Here is a 27,081-nt window from a genome sequence, read left to right as displayed (position 1 = left end):
AGACCCTCTTGCCTCTCCCCCTCCCTAGCCACCCAAGTCCTGAGCCCCCACTGCCACTGAGCATGAGCGGGTGGATCTGTGGGGAGGGGAGGCAGGATGCCGACTTTTCCACATTCACTTGGTTCCCTTTTGTGTGCGGCATGCCTGTGTGTGTGTGTGAACGGGATCTGAGCTGCTTCCCCTTGCAACTCCACAGATACGTGAATCTCCAAGAGCTTTATTTTGAAAACTAGGACATAGCACTTTGCAGAAGAAAAAATCAGTCCACTCACTATTATTTATGTGATTGCTGATCTGCTAGATGGATATAGAAAGCACCAAGAATTATAATAATTTATGGAGTGGAGCCCGGGTTTACAAGCAGATTTCTCTTTGCGGGTTTCTTTTGCATCTCGGGCCTCGTTCTGTGCACTGGGATCGGGGAATATTCAGAATTTGAAGATGAGCCCAGTGAACCAACTGCATTCATATCTAAAATTAAGGGGATAGTGAGCAGCTATTTGTGGCAGACAGGACATGATCCAGTAAGTAGCACTCTTCATCATTCTGAAATAAAAGTACATAATTGGGAAATGGAGTAGCAGCGACTGCTGGGGGTGGGGGGCGAGGAATTAGAAAGTGTAATTTAAAATCATGTAGTCATAATTCAAAATGGGCCCAGCTAAAAGGTTTTTAAGTGGTAAATGCTTTAAAGTCACTTGTGGTTGATCCCTTTTCAAGGAATATGGTCTAATTTTCAGCATATTCGTGGAGTCCTTCATCTACTCAGCTCATTGGCTCATTCAGCTGAGCCACGAATCCCAGATTCTGGTCAGTGTTTTCTTTTTCGTGGAAACCCCTGGTGGAGCAGAGGGAGGAGAAATGGAGGGCCGGATCATACTAGGGCTTCGCGGGCCCGGATCTATTTTCCCCCATTGAGCTATTTGCCTCTTTCCTTTGGGTTCATCTGTTTATTTTTATCCCTTATGACATTTCCAACCATCAACCGATCAGTTGCATCTATCCAGGCACAAGCAAGACAAGGGAAGGAAATAAGAATTACAAGTGGTTTTCAAACTGTGGGGAAGGTGGCAGGTGGAAGAATTCTTCCCTAACCCCACGCGGTGGCACTTCTCCATTAAATGTTATCTCCTGCATGTGCCCGGGGTGGGGGCTGTGGCTTTTTTTTTTAAATGTCATTTTGCCACATTGCAACAAACGCCTGGCCTCCGTAGTTAGGCAGGACAATCAACCGTGCTTGGGGCAGGGGGTGCAGCCGGGGGCCGCTGGCCGCCTGCTCAGGGCTGAACTCCTGGAGAAGGGCCTGCGCAGTGCTGGCTCTTTGGAACGCTGCAGCCGGGAGAAGGCTCTGGAGGTTCTGTGCTGCGTCAGACTGTCGTCCCCGTGCGGATGTCGATTCTCTGGAGTTCTGGACTGAGGACAACAGGCTTCGCCCTCACTCACAGTTATTGTTAGAGATGGGCCAGTGAGAAACGGGAGGCTTTGTGGTGGTGGCTTGAATGGCCTCACTTTGACTCTGGTGAGAGTGACCTTCACTTTCCAAATGGGGACACTTCTGAGAGCCAGAGCAGGTGCTGATAACAAGGGCATAGGCAGCACTGCTCTTGACCCACGCTGACTTTGAGGGGTGTGTGTTGGGTAGAGGTGGCTGCCTCAGGCCACTCGGCAGAGCAGGTCTGTCCTGTTTGCAGGACAAGGCAGGTGCTTACTGCCTGTCTCACCGGGTGCAGGGTGGGCCTCACTGTGAGGACGAACTAGGTGGCTCTTCTGCAAAAATCCACTGCCGAGTTGGTCCACGCGTCAGGACTCTTCACAGCTCTCTCCTTTCGGGGCCTTTGGCATATACAGCCTTGGAGCTGGGTGGGGTCTTCCCTGGGCCCACAGACTTCTTTACAACGGGCTTCTTAACAAGGGAGTCCCAGAGGTCCCTTGATCTGCCCGGCTGCTCCTGCAGGGCCCTGAGCCTCCCAAGGGCTGGTCTCAGGTCTGGGTCACTTGGCTCCCAGAAAAGGAGCAGTGAATGTTCAGGGGCTCACCTGTGTTCCCCAGTGCCCAGAGGATGAGCAGAGGCAGGTCCTGCTGGGTGTGTCCAGCCACTGCACCCTGGGAAGGAGGCTAACTGGTGGCTTCCCGGTAGGAAAGAGGGGCTCGGGAAACCTGGGGTTCTGGCAGGGGAGCTGGGGGCTGCCTGACTCTCACAAGTCTCCTGCAGGGCTCCTGAGTTTCATCAGAACTTTCTGAGCAGAATACAAGAGACATTTACTAAGTACCTACTGTGTGCTGGGCTCTCAGCTGAATGATTTTGTATCCCATGTCCCTTAATCTCCTGACAGGCGGGGAGGGGCGTTTTAACATCTGAAAATTTGCAGATGAAAAATCCAGATAGGGAGGTTCAAGCTGCTTTTCAAATCTGGGCTGTGGGACTCACTCACTCATTCATTCACTCACTCATTCACTCATTCATTCATTCACTCATTCATTCATTCATTCACTCATTCATTCACTCATTCACTCACTCATTCATTCACTCACTCATTCACTCACTCACTCACTCACTCACTCACTCACTCACTCATTCCTATATCCCTTTGTTCTTTGGCTGCTCATTCAGCTCACACACAGAAGCAGGCCCTGTGCTGGGAGGTTTGGTAAGGGAAGCCCTGGGGGTTTGGGCGGAGCTCTGATCCCACCTGGGGCCGTCAGAGAAGATGTCTCAAGGCCCTGGGCTGCCTTGGGTCTGAGTGGGCATGAGCCTGGAAACCAGAGGGCAGCTGTAGGGGCAGGAGTGTTAGGAGGAGTCCTCCAGGCAGGAGGAAGAGCACCTGTGGAGGCTCCGATAGGACTCGAGGTGTGTCAGGGAGCCCCTTGTGGTCCAGCTGGGGCTGACGTGGGCTCTGGGGCTGGCCCCAGGGCCGGGCTTTCTGCAGGCAGCAGGTGCTCTGAGGACTGGGGTGTGCCTGAGGAGTGGCCCGCTCTGAATGAGTTTCAGGACCCTCCTGGAGGCCGATGTGGGTGGCTGTGGCAATGGAGAGCCCGGAGCAGCAGAGCCCAGAAAAGGTTGGGGAGTGTGGTCAGAGGGGAGGGCAAGGCCAGACCTCCTCCCTAGCTGTCCTTCCGGACAGTCGGCGCCTCATGCCTGCTTGTGCCTCGAGTCTTGGCTAACACCCAGGTTCTTGTTTGAGTGCCCGGCCCCATGGGACTCCTGGCACCTCAGCAAATGCAAGCCTCTGAGAGGAAAGCTGCTTGCAAAAAGATAAGACTTGAAAAGCCAACCCTGAAAATGAGTGGGATCTTCAACAGGTGCTGGACAGGAGAGCCCGCGAGCCTCCAGATCGGGGTTCCTGGGCCTTTATGGAGGCTCGGGTGCCAGGCTAGCCCGGGAGGAAGCCTTGAAACTGCTCTCGCCCGCCCGTGTTGTGGCTCCCTCCCCAGGTCTGGTTGTTGCTGTCCCTCTCACCATTTGTGTATGAGGGGATGTCACTCCTTTGGCAGGTCACACTCTGGTCACTCGGCACCTCATCCTCCTGCTGTCTGCCATGTACACATGGTCACCTGCAGGCTCTCCTTCTGCATATTTATTGACCTCTGTCCCCCATCATCTTCCTCCAGGCAGGACCTTGTTTTGTCACACCCTTTGGGCAGGGAGAGCGGTGACAGCCTGCAGCACTCTGGCGGTGATCCCGAGAACGGAAGTGCCTAGTTCCTGCAAGGCCGGTCCTCCCGCCTCGCCCTCCCCCACCGCGCTAAGGAGGCGCCTGTCGCGCACCGGGGCGTGTGACTTGCTCAAGGTCACTCCGCGGGGCTGGACGGGAGGGCGGGAGCCCCGCGGTGTCCCTCAGCGTCCCCGCGCTGGCCTGCGGTCTTTCGCGGACCAGGTGTAAGCGCTTCCCAGCTAAAAGCCGTTTGTTTGGAAACGCTGCTGTCCCCCGCGGACGGCTGCGGCGGAGGAAGCGCGGCTCCCCGCACGCGCGCTCGCGGCTGGCGGCTGCTGCGGCTCCATAAATATTAAATGGGTATTAAAAGAAGGCTCCGCGCTCCCGGTCCCCCTGATTTCTCCAAGCGGGGCCACTGCGAACCCTCTTTATGGGAAACGCAGCGTTTCACTGCGGAGCCAGGGCCCCGGGACGCGCGCCTTCCTGCGGCTGAGGCATCTGGTGCGGAGTCCCGCCACCGCCGCTGTCCCCTGGGTCCCTTTCATGACTTGCCTTTCATGAGGGCTATGTCCAGCCTGGCCGGCCCCCTTGCTGGGGTAGGTGAGGCGCAGGGGCCCAGGGCTCCTCGGGATTTAGTCAACTGGCTGCACCCCTATCCTCTGCCAGGCCTTCGGTGGCACCAGGGACAGGCTGAGAGGACGAGCTCCGTCCATCTGCACACCTGTTCATTCATCCTCCTTTTCCTTCATCCCTCCATCCATCCTCCATCCACCCTCCATCCGGACATTCACTCGTTCAGCATGTGTGATGGGCTCTAGGGTGAGAATAATAGCTGACCTTTATCGAACACTTACTGCGCGCCAGGCCCTGTGACAGGCTGTTTACATGCCACCTCATTCAGTCTTCTTGACTCTGTTAGGGAGTGTTGTCCTCTTCATTTTGTAGTTGAGGAAGCAACTTCTGGGGGGTTAGGCCAATTGCTCAGGGTCACAGAGCTGGTGACATACAGGGGTGAGTGAAGGGGACCCAGCTCTACCCTCAGGGGACATCCTGGTTCTTCACAGGCCCTGCAATGAGGGCCCTGATCAAGGCCATGCCTGGTGTGAGAAAAGGGCACATTGGTTCTAGCTGGCTGAGAGGAGGGCAGAATGGCCCAGGTGGGAGGGAGCTGGTCCTGGGAGCCAGGCAGCCTGCGCTGGGAAAGGCAGGGCCAGAGGCTCCCTTTCCTGCCATGTGCCTTCTCACTTGTAAAGTAGGGGCTAGGACAGTACCTGCCTCATAGGTGGAGAGCCTCACAGAGAGTGGCTTGGAACAAGAGCCCGGCACTCTTTGCCAAGACGACGGGGTGCACTAGTGTGCGGGGGTTCTGGCCTGGGTGGCCGAGTGTGGGTGAACTAGGCCCCGCGGGGCCGAGTGGTCAAGGGTCCTCATCAGAGAGGCGTGCCAAGCACACCAGGCGTGCATTTGAGGAAGACTCAAGCTCCTGGCCCTGACAGGTAGGTGCTTTCTGCAGCTGAGCCAGCCCCAGGGCTCACGCTCCACAGCCCTGCGCTGGGTGTTCCAGCACCCGGGCAGCACTGGCACGTAGCAGGCCCCGAGCCCAGGCAGCCAACTGAACTGAGTAGTGATTACAATCGTCCAGCCAGTTTTAGCCAGGTATTGGTGCCTGCCAGGCATTGTGCTCAGGAGTCTGGCTGAATTCCTCTTTAACTGGCACACCCACCTTGGATGGTGGCATTACTATTATCAAATCCATTTTCTAGAACAGGAAGCTGAGGCTCAGCGAGGTCAGCAAGTTGGCCCAGGGCACACAGCAAGCCAGCACAATGCTGGGGCTCAAGTCCCCATCACACCCAGGTGGGACTGGCTCAGGGTAGGTAGATCCTCACTTCTGGCATCTTTGGCCTCTCCCCTAGCTTCTTGGTGCCTGGCAGCATTTCCAGGCGGACAGGCACAGGCTGCCTCTGTGAGCACTACGGTCAGGAGACCTGGCTCCCCAGCCTTCAATGCACACGTCCACTTAGGGACAATTAGTGACGAAGAGAAGGAGCAAATTCATCGGGGAAACACATTTATTTTTTCTCCTGGACTTTCTGAGTGGGAAGGGGGTGGTGTGAGTGGGGGTGGGTTTTGGGGGGCTGGGTTGGAGAGGGGGAGGACCACATCATTTCATTTTTACCTTGTATGAGGATGGCCGAGATTTAAAAAAAAAATTAATAACCCATTTCTCCTTTGCGCATAATTAAAATGTTCTCCAGTCTCTAATTTTTGTCGTTTTCCTTATCTAATTTGTTTTCCGAGTGTGTCGATTCTTCTACCAAGCGCAAAGCAAGGGGGATTTTTCCTTCTCCAACGTGATTGGGATCCGACTGTCCAGGACTAGTTTAAATTACATTATTTTCTCCTTGGTTAAATACAGTGTAAATGGAATTGTCAGAGGGTCTTAACGACCCAAACCTGAAAAACAACAACGACAAAAAAAATCTTCAAAGCATCTCCTACATACGCAGTTAAATATATATATAATTATGAAAAGAAACGAGGGAAATGGGTGGTGGGAGTGCCCAGGCATCGGCCAGACCGTTGGGCGTGTCGGGGTAGGAGGGGTCTCACAGGCTCCTTTCCCGAATTCCACCTGGAATCTGCCAGAGGGGCCTTTTAGCCCAGTAAATAGAAATCCAAGGAGAGGAAAAAAAATCTAGAAATCACAGCATTGCCAGCTGCGATTTCAGAGGAATCCAGGATTGACGGAACCTCAGGATTCCTGATGGGCAGAGGGTGGTGGGGCCTTGGGCTGGGGAAGGAAGGGTTATTTTCAAGTGATCCCTCACCCTGCGGCAGGCAGCCCTGTGCTGCGGAGGTGAGTGGCACTTGTCCCTGGGAAAATCCCTTCCCGCCTTCCGAGCTGCTAAAGGCTCTTGAGGCAGAACTGACTGATGGGGAGGAAGGAATTTCTCCACCTGTCGGGGCTTGCCAGGTGCGGTGTGGGGCCCCGGTGGGTGGGTTTGGGGGTTTGAGGGGAGGGGTGTGGCCGCAGGGGAATCCTTCCTGTCCCCCTCCTTGTGGAAAGTAAAACTTCACTTCCCTGTTTACAAAATACCAGCCATTGTCCCGGGTCCTGCGGTGGCGGTGGCAGGGTCTGGAGGTGCGGACTTGCCGGCCCTGGCTTGTTTGTTTTCTTTCCCTCCCTTCCCTTTTCTTTTTACCAAAGTATATTCATCAAACTGCTGAGTTGGAAAGATTTGTAATGAGTTTTTGAGGCGTACGACTGTGTTTTTTCCCTCTCCCCCCGCCCTCTCCCTCTTTCTAAATCTTCATCTGACATTAAATAAAGCAAATCCCAAACAGATTAACTGTCGCACGGTTCTGCTCCGTCTCCTCAGTCTGTCTGCAGGTCTGGCTGGGGGCCGGGCGGCGGCGGCGGCGGCGGTGGCAGCGGGAGATGCCCGGGTGGCCCGCGGAGGTCCATGTGGCGCTCTAGGTGGGATGCCGGTGTCCTGAAGGCCGAGGCCCTGGCCCTCCTGCCCTGCGGCCTGGGCATGGCGTTCTCCCAGTCCCACGTGATGGCCGCGCGGCGGCACCAGCACAGCCGGCTCATGGTCGAGGTGGACGAGTACAGCTCCAACCCCACGCAGGCCTTCACCTTCTACAACATCAACCAGGGCCGCTTCCAGCCGCCCCACGTGCAGATGTAAGTGGGCGGCAGGGGGGCGGGCACCGGGGCGGGGGACTTGGGGGGCCAGAGGGAAGTGGCAGATGGGTGGCTTGGGGGCCGGGGCTGGCTCTGAGTCCTGCTCTATTTGACCTGGACCACATTCTGCAAATATTTAAAAACTGGGCAGTTGGTCCTAGAATCCCAGGCTTCGGGCCTCGCTGGGCCACACTGAAAGGCCTGGCAGCTGGGCCACAGGTCCTGGGGCGGCGTCTGGGCGTGGGGTTCCCGCCATCCGTCTGGTTGTGCTGCTGTGGGAAGCAGAGGTGCGTTACCCAAAGGGCCGGCGGGTACTTCCAGCCTGACCTTCTCCAGCCAGACCCTGCCCCCAGCACCAAACACTGTCCCTGGGCTCTGTCCCTCCCTGGCTCTTCTCTGAGGACCTGGAAGAGGTGGATGAACTCCTACCCCTGCTCTGGGCCCCTCCCGGGGTTTCTTTACCCCTGTTACCCCTCCCATCTGCCCCGGGCTGCAGGCCCTACCTGATGAGGAACCAGGGGCCCAGGTGAGGTGACCCGCCCAGCCCCACACGGGCAATGCTGGCCTGGCACCAGGGCTGCCTGACTGCAGGCCCCCACCCCTGCCCCTCTGCAGGGCTCAGCACGGTGTCTGTAGAGGGACCACCCCCAGCAGACAGCGCCGTCCCCCTCTGCTCAGCACCTTGGGTTCCTCTGCTGGTCTGAGCCCAGCTGAGCCCTCGTGGGGGAGAGCACAGAGGGTGAGGGCCATGGGCCCCCCTGGAAGCCCTCCTGACCACCTGTGCATCGGATGACCCCTGGGCACCCGGGCCCCAAGCCTCCACTACGGGGGTGGCATCGTTTCTGGGCAGAGTGTTCATGTGAGGTCCCAGCTGCCGTCCCTCGGGGAGACTGGAAAAGCCACCACGAGAACCTCTGGAGAAGGTGCCGCGGGTCCCCACCTGCTCCTTCTCACGTGGTTTCCTTCCCTCAGGCCCTGGCCTCTGTTGAAGGTGGGCCCTGGCAGGCTGTTCATTGGGGAGGTGGTGGGTGCAGGGCCTGGGTGGCCTCCGGCACCAGGAGCGCCCCCTTCCCTGTGGCGCTGGCTCTGGGTGGCTCATTCCGTGGGGGCACGGGGCCTGTGGTTGGAGGCTGCCTGCTGTATTTTTTGGTGGATTTGGGCCACTGTCTCTGACTGTCTTTTGGGGCCAGGTTGGTGGATTTGGACAGTATGGAGGCTGGGGCTGAGGCTCCCTGCTCCTTGAGGCCTGGCCCGGCTGCTGCGAGGTGTCTGCCCCAGGGTAGGGGAGGCTAGTTCTCCAGCCGGGAGGTTGGAGGTGACTGTGCCTGAGGTCCTGGAAGCCCTGCCCGTGTGACATGGGAGAACGTCAGCCTTCGGACAGAGCAGGCCACGTGGGTGTGTGTCTGTGCCCGTGTCACCCCTCTGAGGGTCCCTGGGCCAGGGGTGACACCACGTAGAGCTGTCATTGACTGCACCTCTGTCTTGGCCTGGTGGACACCCAGGGTCTAGGGAGACCGTGGTCTGGGAATGACGCCAGGGAAACAGAGGACAGGAGAGGAGAGCCAAGGAGGCCAGTCCAGGCAGGAGCCCCAGCAACTAGGCTGAGGCCAGGGGGAGAGGGAGCAGTGGATTGGGAAGGGGCGTGAGGAGGAGTGGGCCAGGCAGGGGGGCAGCAGGGAGCAGCTGGGCAGAGGGGTGTCTTGAGGGTCCTGCGGGTCAGACTGGGTCCTGAGGATGGTCATGGAGTAAGTGACCCCGTGAGGCACCACTGATGTCCCTCTCTTAACCAGTGTGCAGCGGAGGGTCCCTCATTCATCTGAGGGTGGCATCCTGCCTCGTGCTGCCTCATTGTTCCCAGCTGTGGAGTGCTGCTGACAGCAGGCCTGGGGTGAGGGGGGTAGCCTCACAGGGCAGCTGGGTGGGCAGCAAATGCCCGGAGAGGTTAGGACGCCACGGTGCTGGTGCCTGCCCACACGGAGCTTGCTCAGATGGAGGGAAGACAGCAGAAGTGTCCTAAAACATGTCATTGCCACCATGTGGCACTGGTAGCGATGAATGCTTGGTGGCTTTCTTGTGGCCCAGCTGGCTTCCTAGCTGGCCAGGCCTCTCCCCTCCTCACCCCAAGCAGTGACAGTCCCTGGCTTCCATTGGCCATGGGGCTCAGTGGCCCTGGGGGTCTGGGCAGGGTCCTGGGGGTGCCCTGAGCTCTGGCTTTGAAACGCAGCATGGCACAGAGCTGGGTGAGCCGGGGTGGCACAGGGACTCGGGGTCGCTGCCTCCAGGCCCTTCACTGAGGCCCTTAGCCTGGGGGAGGCGGCAGGCTGGCGGGACGGCTGAGGAGTTTCCGTGATGAAGGGGCCACTCCATCTCCGGGAGGGGCAGGAGGGATGCCCCCCACTTCCTGACGTGAGATTTATCGTCACCCTGGGCTTTGTCTCCAGGGTGAGGGAGCGAAGGGGCCTTATTTAATAAATCCATGATTTCTGTTTAATGACCACAGTGACGGTCCAAACCTGGCCTCTGGTTGAACCTGTGATTTATGCAGTGGCCCCAGAGACCCTGCCTGTACCGAGGCTGCCTTCGCCTGAACCTGAATCTATGCCCCTGGGCCTCTGGGTTGTGGTCCTGAGGCTGGAGACTCCACACCCGGAGGGCTGTAAACCCCGTGGGGTCCCTGGGAGGCCCTTCCAGGCCCCAGACTTCCCGCCCGGGTGGCAGGGAGAAGACAAGGGTGAGGGTCAGGGACGGGCCACGGGGAGGCGTGGTGGAGGCGTGGACCCCCGAGCCCCTGGGGTAGCGCTGGGTCCTGGCGTGCATAGGGAGAGGGGCCGAGAGCCAGGCTGGCAGGCGCCTGGCCCTGCCAACTATGCCAGGTGGGCATGCTGGCACCCCCCCTACCGTGGAGGAGACTGAGGCTGGGAGGTGGCGTCGGGCCTGCTGCTCAGCCCCGGCTCCTGTCTGCTGGCTGAGAGGCTCCAGAGGCCGAGGGCTCAGCCTCCGACCTGGGTAGGGCTGGCGGGCCAGGCAGGCGGGAGGCCTCGAGCTGGCACACCTCGCTCTCTGGCCTCGTCCTGCCCGCCTCCTCCACTGGGCAGCAGAGGCACTGGCTGCCTCTGTCTCCGGCACATTCCACTCTTCCCGCCTCAGCTCTTGGCACCTGCTCTTCCCTGCTGGTCTCCAGAGCCCACTCCCTCGGGAAGCCTCCCTGGCCCCTCCAGGGACAGGCCACAGCGCCCCCAGCTGGAGGTGCTCGGAGTCCCCCCTGGCAGGTGCGTCAGGTGGGACGGCTTCCTAGGCGCCCTGGCAGCGCGGGCTGCACCCCTGGAGGTCCAGCGGCATTTTGACTTAAGTGGACCTGGCCACTCTAGGGCAGAGGGACCAGCCGAAGCAGAGACTGGAGGGGGGACAGGAGCTCAGGTCTGGGCACAGGAGGGCCTGTCTCTGGAGCAGTGCTTTGGGGAAGAGCTCTGGTGGGCATCAGCCAGTCCTCTGCCCTCCCTGGGCCTCGGTTTCCCTGTTTGTAGAGTCTCCACACAGCGTGGCTGATGTCCTGTCACGGGCTGGAGGTGTGGGACCCTCAGACCCTCAGAGTGCCCCAGGATGGGGTAATGGGGGGGACCGCTCTGCTTGGTGTCTGTGTGGGCATCCGACGCCAGAATGGCACTGCCTGGAGCCGAGGGCTTATGGGGAAGAGCGAGAGCCAAGAGCAGGGCAGAGGTCACTGCGGGGGCTTTGGCATTAGGCTCTGAGCTGCGAGGGTCAGTTAGGCTCCCCCGGCATCCCCCTGGTGAATGCCTCCGCCCCCAGCTGTCTACCCTGCAGAGCCGGACCAGAGCCGGGGAGGACCAGGAGGGCCAGGCCAGTCGGTGGTCACTGGGCTTGGGTTTCTGGGTTGTGCTCTCCACTCTGTGCTGTTCCCATTACCCTGTTCCCGCGGGAGAGCTGGTGGTGGGCGTCTGAGCACCTCAGCAGGCAGAAGCCTCAGCTCTAGGAAAGAAGAACATGTGCTTCTACACCGTATGTTTGGTCCCTGTAGAATGTCGCTAGGAAATAACCATTTTGCTTGCAAGAAGGTGTTGCAGTTAGATGCCCAAATTCCTATGGGAAGACCTCGGTTCAAATTCTATGCTTTATCTTATCAGGTGGCACCTTGAGCATGGAACTTATTTTTCCTGGCCTCATTTGCTTAATCCATGGGGCTGTTGTGACTCAAGTGTTAGCTGGGGTTTTGTCACTGCAAGTGTCAGAAACACAGCTGATATTGTAAGGGTGAAATGATTCGTTTACTAGCTCATGTCATTAGCTAGGAAGTTTGGGTTTAGCTTCAGGCATGGCTGGATCCAGGATTCCAATGATGCCATCTCAGAGACTCTTTCTCCATGTCTCTTCTGCCTTTTCCCTCACTTCTAAACACAGTTACAGTTTATGGGAGCCCCTGCTAGTGGCCTCTGTGGGTGTACTCTCTACAGGTGCGTCCATCACACCCGGCAGGTGTCTGGCACGTGGGAGTTCCTTTGTAAGCATTTGTTCATGGATTGATTGAAAGAAAAGAAGCAGGTCCTGGAGGTAGTCCAGCCTGGTGTGGGTTTGGGATAAAGACCAGCTCCATGGCCGAGGTTGTGGGTAAATCAGGTTTTCTGAGCCGGGTTTCTTCACCTGTACAACGGGGACAGCAGAGTATGTTGCTTCGATGGTCCCGGGGAGGCATGTGCAGGCTCGGCGCATAACGAGCTCTTTTTTTTTCCCTTTTCCAGAATGAGCTCTTGATGCGTGGGAATCATTGATATCAGTACCGTTATTATTTTAAGGTTTAGCGTTTGCTACAATCCAAACAGCCCAAGGACCGAGCGGGAAATGAGAGCCTTTATTTTCTTCTCTGGGGATTGCTGGGTTTGCATCTTCACTGTGCAGGAGCCTCGGGGTGTAGGGAAGTAAGGCAGAGTTAATTAAAGAGCTCTGGCTCCAACAGCAGGCCCAGCCCGGGGAGCCCCTGGCTGCCGGGTGGCCGCTCAGGGCTCCTCACTAGGAGAGGTGCAGGAGGAGAGCGGCCCCGGGCTGCGGGCGGGCACCCTGCTCCCGGTCTCTGCCCTTCTCAGCTCTTTTCCTCTTTGGCGCGGTGTTTGTCGCTTGGTAGCCTCTTCAAAACCAGAGAGAGAGAGAGAATATGAACGATCTAATTGGCTCTAGAGCTCAGGTGCCCGGCCTGCAGCCCGGTTGTGATTGGCTGCCCTTGGTCAGCTGTGTCGGGATGGGCGGGGCGTGTAGGTGGAGGCGGGGCGTGTAGGTGGAGGCGGGGCGTGTGGGCGGGGCCGGAGCCAGCTCTCTGCCTGTTCGTGGGATGGTGGTGGTGGGGATGGTGATGGTGATGGTGGTGGTGGTGGTGGTGGTGGTGGTGATGGTGGTGGTGATGGTGATGGCGGTGGTGGTGATGGTGGTGGTGGTGGTGATGGCGGTGGTGGTGATGGTGATGGTGGTGGTGGTGGTGGTGGTGATGGTGGTGGTGGTGGTGGTGGTGGTGGTGGTGGGGTGGTGGGGGTCTCAGGGGAATCACTGGGAGGGAGCTTTCAGCTTCTAGACCATCTAAGGCACTGCCTTCTATTGGAAGTTTCCAGAAGCCCCAAACCAGGTTAGGGCTTTTTCTGGCCCACGGCCTCTGCTGCTCTGGCAGAGCTGGTGGCTGTAGGGTCACTGTGTAGCCAAGTCTGTATCTGCTCTCTGCTAGTGGGCCCCTGGTGGGCGGTGACCAAGCCTGGGTCCTCCCTGTGGCCCTCCTTGAGCTCAGGGCTGGCGCACAGTAGGTGCTGAAGAAAGGCAGAATGAATGAGTGAATGACAGTAGGGGAGAGCCCGCCCCTTCCTGCTGGTCATCAGCTGCTCACAGGGGGTTTGCTTCTTGGCTCACTAGCCTGGGCCAGTCCCATTCTGCTGGGATTCTGCCTTGGCTTGACAACCCTAGAAAGGGGCCACAGGTGCTCCCTCCCACGGTGACATCATGACATTGTGGCGGGAGAGGCTGGCATGGCGCCTTCACCTGCGGCAGATCCACATGCTAGGGCTCCCTGCACATTAGCATGCCGCTCCCACGTCTCTCGTAAGGTGTTAATTAAATTTCTTCGAATATATTGTCTGAAAAAAAGGATAATTAGAAAGATGTCTTTAAAAGTATTTATGTAACTGATATGGTACCGCTTTTGGTTTGCCGCATAATTAGATTTAAACACAACTCCTGGAGCGGCATTCTCATTTGGAGAGATCTGCTCATTGAAATGTCATTGCGTTGTTTTTAAGTGTTTGGAGCCTGGCACAGCCATCCAGCTGGGGAGGCAGCCAGTGGGGACGAGCCCTGGACTGGGAGCGGGCAGCCGGCTCCTCAGCCCTGTCCACGCTTGTGCCCTGGGGAGCTCAGGGTCCTGCTCACCTGCTGGATCTGAGTCCTCGGGAATGAATCTAGAGAGCCACCTCGGGCTCCCCAGGAAATGGACTCACTTTTGTGCCGTGCTTTAATTTTCTGAGTATTTTGCCTGGGGAGGTGGCTCCATTTTACAGAGGCACAAACCCAGGCAGTGTGTTTTGCTCAAGGTCACGTGTAAGCCACAAGCAGCAAGGAGGGATTGGAAGCCTGATCTGGTGCCTGACGCCGTGAGACAATGCCCCTGGAAGGCTCTCGGCCTGAAAGTGGTCAGACCAGCTCATGGTTTTGAAAAATTGCAACCTGTCTGCACTGAAGTGTCTCCTTGAACCCCTCCTTCCCCACACGGCTCTCCTTGGTCAGCTTGACTGGACCGTGGACTTTGGTCCAGGTATCCTCAGTGGGGGCAGTAGCATCCTCCAGGGGTGAAAACTGGCTTTTGGAGGGTGAAACAGTCTGACCCTTTGTCCTTCATCTGTCCAGGTGCAGACAGACATACACTACTTAGCGATGCAGCTCTTCTGTGGGTTGAATCACGTGGTGGGCCTCATGGACACAAGGCTGGGAGATGCTGCTTTAGTTCCGCCACACGTGAGCGTGATGGCCAGGCGCTCACTCAGCACCTCCCTCAGCCCTCTGCGTGGCCTTCTGGGATTCCCGGGCATAGGGGCAAACGGAGGCTCAGGGCACAAAAATATCTTGTCCCCAGTGAGCAAGAGTCCAGATCTGGACCCCTCGGCAGGCCGGGGCTCCCCCTCTGTCTGTGGGGATGTGAGTGTGGCTTTGGCCACAGCACCCTCAGGCTCACGGCTCTGTGGGCCCATGACCCATGGTGTCTCTTCTGCCCACAGGGTGGACCCGGTGCCTCACGATGCCCCCAAGCCACCCGGCTACACGCGCTTTGTCTGCGTCTCTGACACCCACTCGAGGACCGACCCCATCCAGATGCCCTACGGTGACGTGCTGATCCACGCAGGGGACTTCACGGAGCTGGGGCTCCCGAGCGAGGTGAAGAAATTCAACGAGTGGCTGGGTAGGTCCCGCCTGCTGGGCGGCCAGGTGTGCGGGGAGGACGTGGGTCCCGCCGGCTCCCCTCCAGAAACTGCCCCTCCACCTGACGCCCGATCCTCCCTGCTCTGCTGCACCCTCCACTGGCCAGAAAGCCGTCCCTGACCTGGGACAGGCTGTGTCTTTCTCTCGGGTCCCGCCTAGGACCTCCGCGGCCAGCGCCCGTCTTGGCCATCTTTCCATTTGTCTGAGAGGTTTTATGGGGCCTGGGAGACCTCCTCTCGGAGGGACTTTGCTCGTGTCGTGTCTGTTTGGCCTCCCTGTGTCCAGCCTCCAATGCCGAGGGGGCGAATGACACGTGCCTCACTCAGCCGCCCAGTGAGGGTCCCTGCAGCCTCCGCTGACCCAGGAGGGGCCCAGGGGGTCAGACGTGGGCTCCCCTGCGGGCAGCTGTTGGCATACAGTGTGCAAGGGTGGGCGGTGATCTCTACGCGTCCCCAGAATCCTGTCTTTGTCTTTGTGCTTTTCTTCCAAAATAAGAAGGAATGAAATCTGGAGCCCCCTGGGAGAATTCACTTGCTGGGAATACAGAGAAACCTCCCAGTGGGGCTCTGTCCCCACCCTGGGGGACAGATGGGTGGCCCCCAGGCGGCCTGGCGCACAGGCCTGTGGTGGTGGGTGCAGGGCGGACCCACCTCCGTATGCAGCTCCTATGCAGCTCCTGACGGTCCCTTGGGCCTCGCGGGGCCTGGCTCTGCGGCTGGCTGGGAGCCGTGTGTGCGGCAGAGGCCGCAGCCAGGCGGGTGGCGTGGCGAGCGGGAGGCCCGGCTTTGCCAGGGGGAGAATATTTACAAGCAAGGCCGCCTCCTCCACTTGGCAGCTCGGTGCTTTAAATATTGATTTTTCAAACAGGAAATTCTAATCCAGGGCCTGTTTGGGCTGAAACATGTGCAGGCTGGGGTGGGAGAGGCCCCCCGCAGGGCTCCTGCCAGCAGGACTCCTCAGGCCCCTCACCCACCATGTGGCCTCCAGCTCTGGGCTGCCACCCAGCAGGGGACCCTCAGGTGAGGCTCCACTTGGCTGGGCCCCAGGTCTGTTTCCCAGGCAGACAACCGGACTCACCCTGGGCCAGGCTCGTCCCCGTCTGCCTGATGAACTTGGCAGCAGTTCCAGGTGGTCACGGAGTGCGTCCCCCTGGGGCAGGAGGATGGAGGTTCTCAAGGGTCTGCCTGGCACACATGCCCTGCTCAGTGTGGAGCCCATGTGCTGCGGGTGGGGACTGAGGGCTGTGGGACAGTCACACGAGGCCTGATGAGGTCCTCGGGGCAGGGGACCACTTCTCAGGGAGGTTGGCTCTGAGCAGGGCCTTGGCAGGGCACGGGCGTTTGCTCAGGGAAGGAGGAGAGTCAGATGAGGGGACGGGACGGAAGAGGGGACAGCTCAGGTCAGGGTGGGCCTGGGTCCTTGCCTGGAGGACGTGGTGGTGACGAGGGGCTTGACTGAGAGGGCCCAGGGAGACAGGCTCTTGACAGAGGTAGGAGACGCGCCTGGGCGTGTGGGTGGCCTCCTTGGCATCGCACTTGAGTTTGGTGGAGCGGTTGTGCGCCCGGTCATTAGGGTGGGCTCACGGGGGCCTTGCTCTCGTTCCCTCCCCAGCCCCCGGCTTTGCTGCTGGAAGTGGTTGCAGGTGTCGGGGCCGTCACTCGAGGGGGCTGGGCTTCTGGCTGGTGAGGAGCTTCCCCTGTCCTTGACCGAGCAGCAAGGGACTTAGAGTGACTGAGAACAGAAGTCCCTCGGCGGCTGGCTTTGGGGACTTCGTGCTGCACACAGTGAGACCTGCCTTCCTGGGCCGGCAGTCAGGGTGGCCATGGGCCGGGCGCTGGTTAGGTAGACCTGGCCAGGCACGTTTGTGTACAGAGCCAGTGTTTGTTCGCATTTAATATGTGCCAGGCACTTTCTGTGCCCTTGGTGTGTGTCACTACGTCCTCAGTCCTCCTGACAGCAGAATGAGGCAGGAGCGAGTGTTGAGTGTTGTCTTCATTTTACGGAGTAGAAAACCGAAGCCCAGAGAAGTGAGGGCATTTGCACAAGGTCACACACCAGCAGGCGGCAGAGCTGGGATTCAAACCCAGCGATGGACCCTGGAGTCAAGCGCTCTGTGGCATCTCTTCGAGCCGCTCTGGTCTGCTTCCTGCCTGGGTGACTGTGGCAGCCACATGTCACCTCTGGTGGCCTCTTTTTAAGTGGGAGTAGCGAGGCTCCCCTCGCCCTGGCTCTCTCCCAGAGCAGTCTGGAGGCTGTGGGGGGAGGAGGTGGTCAGGTTTGTAAACTGTGAAGTGCTGTGTGGAAGTTGACATTGCTTCCTGGCATTTGCCAGATCAGTGAGGACTCTTAAAGTGACAGGTGCCTGCTGAGGACCAGCCAGGGACTGTGGTGGGAAGGCTGTGTGGAGCTGAGCTAGGTGGTCATCAAAGGCCTCCTGGGCAGATCTGGGGCAGGACTGTGGGGCAGCAGGCCCTGGATTGCAAAGGGAGCCTTAGCAGAGTTGGGCAGGAGGTGGGCGCCCATGTGCACAGGCCTTGCGGGCAGGGCCAGAGTGGGGCTTGATTCTGGGTGTGGCAGGAGCTTGGGGAAGGTCTACGAAGGGGACGACTCGAAGACATTTTCCAAAGGCCGTCCTGGATGTGCAGCGAGGACAAAGGCTCTGGAATGTTCCAGAATTGATGTCTGGGTGGCGGGACTCGGGCAATTCTCTTCTTGGTGGCTCCTGTCCCCTGATTTCCTACAGGGAGAGTGTCGTCCCTGTGGTGTCACGGAAGGCCTGGCGGGTGGTTCCTGAGCTGACCCTCCTGGTGTCTGTGTGCCAGGAGCGGTGCTGACCCTGGGTGGGTCCAGCCACCCCCCAGGAGCCCTGGCCCAGCTGCCCGGCCCAGCCCCCTCCCATGAGAACACCGAAGCCCACAGGCTGCTTCCTCCCCATCCATTGCTCTTGGAGATTTTATTTATTCATTAATATTTTTAAAGTTGTAGGTGGACCTTTATTTTATTTATTTATTTTTATGTGGTGCTGAGGATGGAGCCCAGTGCCTCACCTGTGCTAGGCAAGCGCTCTGCCACCGAGCCATAGCCCCAGCCTCTTGGAGATTTTAAAAGCAGTTGATAAGGTCATATTCCAGGGCCACCTCCAGACAGACAAAGTCACTAGGGACAGCGGTGAGACCAGTACCTGGGGCCGCACGTCTAGACCTCGGCTCTGACTTCCTGGGTGCTTTGCTCCCACCTGTGTGCTTCCGCCTGGGTGCTCGCAGGGGGCTGGGCTGGGGTGCCAGCACCTCTCTGAGCAGACCCTCTGTCTTTGGCCATTAATATTCCAAATATACTCATGAGGTGGAAACACCACCTTGATTTGTGACTGTCCCCGTAAGAAGCTAAAAAATGTCCGAGGACAGGTTCTGCAGCCAGCGTGGCGGGAGAACCAGGCGGGCTGAAAATGGCGCAGGATGTGCTGGAAGGTCCCCGCTCCTCCTCCACGGGTGACGGGGTGCTCATCAGAGTGGGAGCCTGGGGAGCTCACAGCAGCCGCTTGGGTCCGTGCCTGTGCAGAGCTGGACGCCTGGGGGTTAGGGGCTCAGGCCTGAGGTCCAGCCGCTGCCTTCGCCCTGCTTCTGCCTCCTTTGTGGGACAGAGGCCCGGCTGCGGCTCCCTGCTGGGCTTTCAGCCTGTGGAGGGCAGGGCCGAGGCCTCTCCCAGGCCAGTGCTGGTCCCCAGAGGCTCTGAACAGAGGAGAGGTGTCAGCAAGTGTCACACCAATGCCCAGGACGTGCAGCCCTGGCTCTGGGCAGTGCCCAGTGTCCCAGCAGGGCAGGGCGTGACTGCATGCCCCTTGGTGAACAGCAGCGGACGGGGTCTCCGGGGCAGGGCTGGGAGGCAGACCCCGTGCATCAGCCGGAGTGGGACTGAGCTGAGGTCTCAAGGACGAGGCGGGTGCCGAGGCCAGCCCGTGGTCTGCACCTGAGCAAGGGGGCCCGGCTCCGGGTGGACGTGTGCACTCTCCCTGGAGGCCAGGGGTCTGAGGGTGCGAGGAGAGGCTGAGCGCCCCGTGGTACCCGCTGCCAGCGCTGCCCACTGTTGAGGGAGCCCCGGTCCGAGGCCCCGACACCACCCACTCCTTCTCCAGGCAGGAGGAGCAGCCCGGTTCTGCCGCTGTCTGAATGACAGCCACGCCCACCGGAACTGTCCCTTCACACGCTGGGGTCTGCAAGATGCCAGGGAGCTCTCTGTGATGGGCGGGTGCCAGGCTGGCCTCCCCAGCCCCGGCCAGGAGCCTGCCGCCCACACAGCCCTCTTTCCTCGTCCCCAGCCTTGCATGGCCCAGGAGGGACGGCCCAGAGTCCCTTTTGCCTGTGCTCGGTGGCACCTGGTGGACACAGCCATCTGTGGCTCTGGCTCCAGGCCACCCTTCTTCATTTCCCCTATTCTGCTTCTGCCCACTGGAGGGAGCCTCTCCCTGGGCCTGTCCTCGGACCTGCCGACCCTCCCCAGAGACAGGCACCGGATCCCTCTCAGACCTGGGAACAGCTCCTCTTCTCTCTGGAGCCAGTGGATTGATTATTCAGGCTTCCCAGGAGACGCCTCCTCTTGGGTGTCTGCCAGGATTTCAGGCTCATTCTGTCCCAACTGACTTCCGACCTCTACCCGCCCCTACTGCTTCAGGGTAAGGTGCAGCTCTCCAGGGGGGCTTTTGGGACCCTCTATCAGAGCCCCCTTTCCTGTCCCCAGGCTGGTGTGCACTGCATCTGTTGTTAGTTTGACTGGCTGTTGTTGTCTGTGCTGCAGCCCCGGGCTCCTATGAGTCAGCCTGCTGAGCTCCCCTTTCTCCTGGGTCCTGTGACCCTGCCAGGACAGGGACCACACCTGGGTCAGCGCAGGTCCCCAGAGCCCAGCCCAGCCTGGTGCCAAGGGGTGTTGGCCGGCCTTGCTGACTAGAGCAGGGCCAGGTCTGCGGGCACACGCGGGACCAGTTGATTAAGGCACTAGCCTCAGCGGATTCAGGCGGGGAGGCAGACGGGGCCCTTAATGGAGTATTTAGAAGTTATAATTAACTTTTTTCCTGGCGCCCTAGCATAAAACGATATATAAGACAATATAAAAGGGGTCCAAGGATTTCGCTAAACAGAGCTAGGTCTTTGCAAGTAAACCCTTAATTAAAATCGAGGGGGAGGAGGGGAGAGGCAGGAAAGGAATCCATTTCCAGGCGGCTTCTTGGGTTCTCGCCCCTTGCTGCCGTGTGGAGGGCCTGGGGTGCCCTGGTGACTGGGATGGGCTGTGCTTGTTGCCTCTTGGCAGCTGGACACCCCTGGGGGCGGCAGGTGGGGCTCACCCTCCCCTCCCAGGAGCAGGGGCCAGTTCCCAGGCACAGAATCAGTGATGTTTGGGAAACAATTGAAGATGCAGCTAGAGGCCGGCCACCCCCGAGTACTGTCCCCACCCCAGGCATGGGTGTCCTGTCCCTCCCTCCTGAGTGGAGTCCAGCCTCCGTGTGGACGGGAGGGGCCCAGAGTCCCTGGTGCTCTGCGCCCACAGCGGGTGCAGGCGGCTTTGTTTCTCTTCTCGCCCCCCCTGCTCCCCACTTCCAGGCCCCAGGAGGGCAGCCGTGGCTTCTGGTCACCACAGGTTCCCTGGGATCTTCAGGCGGTGGCCCCTGCTGGCATCCAGTCCCCGGGGCCAGCAGAGCCCTGCACTCTCCTGCCCTGGGCAGGGTGGGGTGGGAGTGGGACGGGAGGTTTCCCGGGAGTGGCCACAGCTGCAGGCTGGGTGGCAGGTGCCGTCCGCAGCCTTCCTGGCTACCCAGGCAGGGGACCGACCTGGGTCCGGCCATCCACCCGCGTGAGAAATAGGCAAGTGACGGGAAAAGGAAGAGAAGCTTCCTTTGTCCTTCCTCCAGGGCCAGGGGCGTCCCTAGCTGGGCTGCTGGACAACAGCCTGCACTCCTGGTCCTCCTGGGTCACATGAGACCCCCTCCTGGCTGCCTGGGGCCCCCTGGCCTGGGTCAGTGGAGTGGCCCCTCTCGCTGGGCTGCGGGGATGGGGAGTGGTCTGCACGCAGCTCAGTCAACTCCCAGGTCTTGGGGGCCTGCTGGGTCCACCCGGGTAAGGGGAGAGTTCAGTGACGATGGCACGGAAGTGTCCCTGCCTACCTGGGGCCGAGACAGGTGGTCAGCTCACCAAGCCAGTCATCTAGGTGATTGAGGAGGGAGTCACATCAGCCACCAGAGTGAGGGGCTAGTCCCCGCCTGAGGAGGCCCTGGGCTGAGAGGGACCCCGCTGTGAGTCACCTGGTGCGCAGAGGAGGCTGAGCCAGGGAGTGTAGGGAGAGGGCCAGCAGGGACCAGCAGGGTGGGTGGGGTGGGCCTGCATGGGGGAGGGGCTGTCTGACTCAGGACTTTGAATGTGAGTGCAGCGGGCAGGGGAGGCACCAGGCACGCACCCTGCACGACGGGAGGCAGGCACGGCTGTTGGTGAAAGGCCAGGGTGCCCAGCTGATCTGGGGGTGGCCAAGGGACAGGGAGCACTGGGATTGGTCATGATCTGGTGGTGAGAGCCACAAGAGTCACCTGGCCTGTGACCTGGTACCCACAGGGCCCAGCAGCCTGGCACAGGCCATGCCACCAGTGTTTGTTAAGGGAATGAGAAAGACACATTTTGTCTCATGTGGTTACTTCAATTAAGAAAGAAAAATCCAACCAACTTTTTTTTTTTTTTTTTGAGAGCTAACGTAATTCTCACTGAATGTATGCAGCAGCCTTAAAATGGATTCTGGCTCATTTACTCATCTTTTGGATACAGTGGCTGGATTCCGACGTTTTCAGACATTCGGCGCTGTTCTTGCAAAGACTCAAGATTGAATATTTAAATTTTTCTTGTCTCACAAGGGGACCTGGTGTCCCTTCTGGCACCTTCCGCTGAGAAGCTGGCTGGTGTGGACAGAGTGTGGGCCGACGTGCCTGATACCTGAGGGGCCACACGGATGCCGTGAGCAGGAAACTGGGCAGCTAGAAAATGGATGAACAGCCCAGCAGAGGGTCAGCATTCGTTAAAACTGATTTTCTATAGTTTTCATAAAAAAACCCAAAAACATTCCTCACAAAGCCAAACTGTATTTTAGGGGCTGAAAGGGAGAAAAATTAACTTCTAATAAAGACAAAAAAAAATCTGGAATCCTAAGTTGTAGTCAAGTGATTTTGGCCGGCCATAATTACAGTATTTTCATGTTAATGCATAAACCCCTTGAAAGGTGTGCTCAAGTGCTAATTATCTATTTACAACAGAATGGCTTTGGAAATGAAATGCCGCTCACTGGTGTGTGTGTGTGTGTGTGTGTGTGTGTGTGTGTGTGTGTGTGTGTGTGTGTTTCAAACACGTTCTGCAGTGGTGTGGTTTTTTTTTTCTCTTTTTAGCCCATCATCCAAAAAACATATGCCTTATATATATTGAAAAAAAAATTTAAATGTTCAAAGGCCTGCCTCTCTACAAGGTCTCGCGTGGTTTTATTTTGTGTATACTCTTGTTTGGGTTTTTTTGCTTTCTATTTATATCGTGTGTTAAGGGGTTGGGGATGGTTTATCAAACGGTAAGGTAGTAAGGTGGTAGAGTGTTTTGTTTTGGTTTTGGTGTCAGGGATTGAACCCAGAGGTGCTTAACAACGGAGCCACGTCTCCAGGCCTTTTAAATTATTTTATCTGGAGACAGGGTCTCACTGAGTTACCTAGCTCCTTGCCCAGGCTGGCTTTGAACTCAAGATCCTCCTGCCTCGTGGGCCGTGCTGCACAGGGCCCGGCTAAAATGGTAGACTATTAAAGATGGTTAAAACCAATCAGGCCATTTGGAGGGAGGGCCTAGGATACGATGCCCGGGGCTACATGGATGCTGTGAGCGGGGAAACTGAGCTGGGTCTCCTGGGGTCCAGGGTGAAGGGACCTGCGTTGGGCTGATGGCTGCCGCAGCTCCTCTGATGGGCCTGTCCCCTGTGGTGTGACGGACGGCTACTCCCTTCACCTGTGGGAAACCTGCAGCCTGAGTCCTCTGTCCTTTCTGTGCGGGGGGACCTTGACAAAGGTTTTTATGTTAAAGTGATGAAGATGATGAGCAGACCTTTGTCTAGTGCTTCCTGGTGTATAAAACACGTCCGTTTCTGTCATTCATTTGGGGCTTTCTGTCCCCCACCCTCCCACCGTCTTTCAGATTGATGGAAGTTTCTTGTTTCCCCTCTACTGGTTTGGAAATCGTACATTCTTTTTTGATTCGTTTAGTGGTGACTCACAGTTTTTTAATGTGCATGCCTGGCTCAGCACACTCTTAAAGTAATCCGAGTGGCCTTCACCCTCCCCAGGACCGGGACACACCCACCTGCACCTCAGGCCCCGGCCTCTGCAGGTCCTGGCTGTCTGCAGTTTCACTTCTCACCTGCTCTTAGCCCTGCGCGCTGTGGTCGTCACTGCTTGTCCCTGTTTGGACTTGATTATTTACTTGGTGATACTTCGAGGCACTTGGTGGGCGCTGGGCGTGGTCCTCAGCACTGGGGTAGCATCGGTGAGCAAGACACGGTCCTGCTTTGGCGAGGCCGAAGTCAGGCCGTCGCTGCTCAGGCTGTGATGTGACGGGGGTCAGGGTCAGGGCACAGGTGGGGTGGGGCAGGGCAGGACCTTTCCGGACTATGAGCAGAGACCTGGGTGGAGGGTGTAGCCGCTCTGAGTGGAGGTGTGAGGCCAGAGTCCCACGGAGTGTATGCAGGAGCGACTGGCAGAAACGGAGGCCCGTGGGGGCGGGATCAGCTCTGGAGGCCTGGGGTCCTCATGCAGGGAGTGGCGCTGGCAGCAGATCCAGGCTGGTGGTGCTTGGACAGGCAGAGCTGGGTCCAGGCCTCCAGCTGACCAAGGTCCGGGGCTGGCTCCTGCCTGCTGGCTTGGGGTCACGCCTTCCTCCGGGAGGTCAGGAGCACCTACCTTCAGGCTCTGCCCTGGGTCCTAGAGGCTGGATACAGAGATCAGCAAAGCCACCCAGACTCCCCCTCGAGAGACACCAAAACAAGAAAGCGCTGTGACAGTTTGGAACAACAGTCACGAGGCAGCCTGGGGCCAGGTGGGACCGTCCAGGTCCAACTCCCAGCTCACCTGTCTCCCGGGTGGGAGGCCGAGGCAGGTCTGCCTGGGGCCTCCTCCTCACCCCCAGGTGTCTCCTCTCTTGTCTGCTCTCGTTCAAGGCTGCAGGGCTGCCAGGACAGACAGCCGGCTGGTGGATCCGGCGTCGGGGGAAGCGAGATTCTTTAGCTGGTGCGCCTCTTTTTTTATGAACATGGAAAGATGTGTTTGGATATGAAATAAGCCCGTGGTGTTTTTTTTTTTTTAAATGTCATCTTCATGCTGGGTTTGATTCCAGAACAGGAATACTCAACAAGCCAGAAAATCCTGGCCAGCCCAGAACTAAACCTCCTGTCCCCGTGTGCGCACAGACCGAGACGTCGGGAAGATCCCCCATCTCCACTCCCCCTCTCCACTCCACTCCACTCCATCTCTCCACTCCCCGCCGCCCCCCACCCCCAGAGACTTTCTCAGCTCTGTGACTAGTTCGATTTGGAGCATGTGATCACGCAGCAGTAAAAGTGGAGTGGAGATGCCAACCCGAGGTCTGTGTTGCTTCTGGAATTTCCCTATTTTTGAACACCTAGGGCGGCCTTTATTATGTGGGAACGACTCCCCGTGAGTCCAGATGATTCCAGTCCTTCTACGAGCACAGCCCCACTTCTCCAGGTGGGTTTGATGTCTGTGGAAACACTTTAGAGCAAGGGCACCAACCTGACCAGGGCACACGTAGGTGAGCTGCTTGGGACGTGAGGCTTCCCAGGACCTGCCACGCCCCATTTGAAACCCAGTTTCATGTGTTTTGTTTTTTTTCCTTATTTCTCCTTGGCAATAGACAGCCCATCCCGAGTAGAGTCGTCCCCACTGTGCAGAGGAGGAGACCGAGGCCCGGCGTGGGCTGAGGTTTGGGCAGGTCCCCCAGGTCTCCAGGGCAGGGACCTCAGCTGTTTAGCCCGAGGCCACCTCTTCAGCACCACGGACAGTGCCAGCCTGACCCGGCTCTCTCATGGGTTACCTGAAGGAACGCCGTGCCTGGTGTGCCAGTCGTGGACCCGGTGACGTGTCCCCTTGCAGACATGGGAATGCTAGGCCTCTGCCGGCCTCCGTCTTTGGCTGACTCCATCCCCGGCCTGAACTCCTCCACCAACCCAGGGAGTGGGGCCCTTCAGGGTCTCAGGTGGGAATTGAGAGCCCAGACTTTGGACTGAGACTAGAGCCAGGCCACTCCATCCTTTGTAAGTGACCTTTGGCAAGTGACTGAGCCTCCCCGGGCCTCAGTTTCTTCAGTTTTGCAAAAGGGAGAAACCGCGGGGCATTCTCAATCCCTCCGAGGGGGCTGGATGAGTCGATGCAGGTGACGGGGAGCTGGGGCAGGTCCCAGGTAAACCGTTCCCTCCTGAGCCTGGTGCAGTGGGAAGCAGAGGCCGCTCTGCAGCTGGGGGTGGGCGGCAGGGTGGGGAGTGCCAGCTCACAGTGCAGGTGAGGCTGCCAGCCGGCACAGCCAGGCGGCCGTGCGGGACAGAGCCGGGCCTTCTCGGTACCAGCAGTTGCCCTGGGGAGGGGCACACGTGCAGGCCCCCCTCGAGGGACCAGCTGCACTCAGGTGTGACGTTTGGCTTCTGGAAAGGCCTTGTTGGACTTCAGCGTCCCCTCGTCTCAGGGCTTGTCTGGGTTCTAGAGGGAAGTGCGTGCCTTGTGCATGGGCCTGGGATGGTTTCACTCCTGAAGTGAGAGAGGCCCCGGGAGAGGATTGCGCAGGGGCCCTCCCAGCCCTGCCTGGCCACGTGCTTCCTGGGCAGTGTCTCCATCCACAAATGGGGGGCAGTACCAATGCTAAGGAGGGCTGCCGCGGGCACTGGACAGGTCAGAGTGGTTGGGCTCAGCTAAGTGCCTGGTAGCGGTGAGCCCCTGGGGTCCTGGCTCCACTCTTCCCAGCCATGTGGCCTCGGGCAGGTTCTGTCCCTTCTGACCCTCGGTTTTCTTCTCTATAAAAGGGGGTGTCGTTGGGAGGCTCCGGGAGGCAGTGGGCCATCTGGGCTGGGCGTAGGGCAGACACATCATAAACACACAAGCTGCTGTGGTGTCGTGGGCGTGTCTAGAGCACCTGGCTCAAAGTCCAGTGGTGGCTTTAACTACTCTCCGTGTGGTGCCGGGTGCCTTTTTTTTCAGCCGGGCATTTTAAAGTTAGGATATTGTTCTTTGAAATTTGTTTTCAAAGAAAAGCAGATATTTTAAGTGTATAGGTTTGTTTCTTTGATTTCTCTTAAGAAGAATTTCACACCTTCCTGGGAGCGAGCGCGATGCAGATGAGGATGGAGCGGGCCGTCTGGAGCTAATTCTGGGCTGGTTTGACAGCAGCACTGGAGGCAAGCGGAGCTGACAAAGCCAGGCTGTCTTGGGTAACGTCCCAACCTCTCAAAATAGTCACTCTCCAGACTAATATTTGTCATCTGGGAGTGTGAAGGGGGTTGTTTATTGATCCAACCACAAACCTTGGGCTTGGGACTCTCCAGAGGTTCCTGCTGCCCTCCACAGCTGGTGGCCAGAGCCCCCTGGTGTGACCCTACTGTCCCTTCCAGGCCTTGCTTCACTTGCTCCTCCCCTCCCCCCTGGCTTCTGGGCTGTTGTCACATGGGTTGGATTGCTGCCCACCTCGGCCCATCTTGTGTGTGCTGGGTCCTCTGCAGGGGGAGCTGTGTCCACCCTCACGCCCTCTAGTCGACCTTCTCAGACACCTCCTTCCTCCCCAGCAGGACTCGGTGCCACCTTGCTGCAGATTCCTGGTGAGGTGTGTCTTTCTCCTGCATTGGCTGCAGGAGGGCCGTGTGCAGGGGACCTGGTCCCAGCCACCCACCCGTGCAAGCTGGCTCTGATAAGGGCCAAGATAAGGGCTGTGGAAGGCAGGAGTGGACACAGCGAGGGACAGGATTCTATTGTCTCCTCATGTCCAAAATGTCCATTCCGCTTTAAGACACTTGGCTTTACTAAGAAATATGTCACAACTCTGCTCTTCCTTGTTTCCACCATCTTTTTCTTTATGCAATGTCTTTATTTTTATTCATTTATTTTTTATGTGGTGCTGAGGGTCTCCTCTGCCACTGAGCTCCAGCCCCAGCCTGTTGTTTCCACGTTCTTATTTAAGTTGCTTCTGCAAAGAACTTTGCTTTGGGCCATTTTTTTTCCTC

General features: G+C 58.3%; 1 protein-coding gene across 5 annotated transcripts in view; it reads left to right on the top strand.

Moving 5' to 3' along the window:
• The window catches only part of Mpped1 (metallophosphoesterase domain containing 1), a 70,594-nt gene that overhangs the window by 4,267 nt on the left and 39,246 nt on the right, over nt 1-27,081 (top strand). For 2 of the 5 annotated variants that reach the window (XM_078052593.1, XM_078052594.1), the window contains exons 2-3: nt 7,037-7,344; nt 14,604-14,785. The exons of 1 other annotated variant lie outside the window; for it this stretch is intronic. In XM_078052593.1, coding sequence (XP_077908719.1) covers nt 7,121-7,344; nt 14,604-14,785 — 406 coding nt within the window. In that variant the 5' untranslated portion in view covers nt 7,037-7,120. Of the gene's footprint in view, nt 1-7,036; nt 7,345-14,603; nt 14,786-19,453; nt 19,475-27,081 lie in introns of those variants that run through there. 2 more of the 5 variants (XM_078052595.1, XM_078052597.1) reach the window with 2 other exon arrangements.

Source organism: Ictidomys tridecemlineatus, chromosome 6, assembly GCF_052094955.1.
Source record: "Ictidomys tridecemlineatus isolate mIctTri1 chromosome 6, mIctTri1.hap1, whole genome shotgun sequence".
In the NCBI taxonomy this organism is placed as follows: Eukaryota; Metazoa; Chordata; class Mammalia; order Rodentia; family Sciuridae; genus Ictidomys; species Ictidomys tridecemlineatus.
The sequence above is the reverse complement of the archived record's forward strand: the minus strand, read 5'-3'. Positions and strand labels throughout refer to the sequence as shown.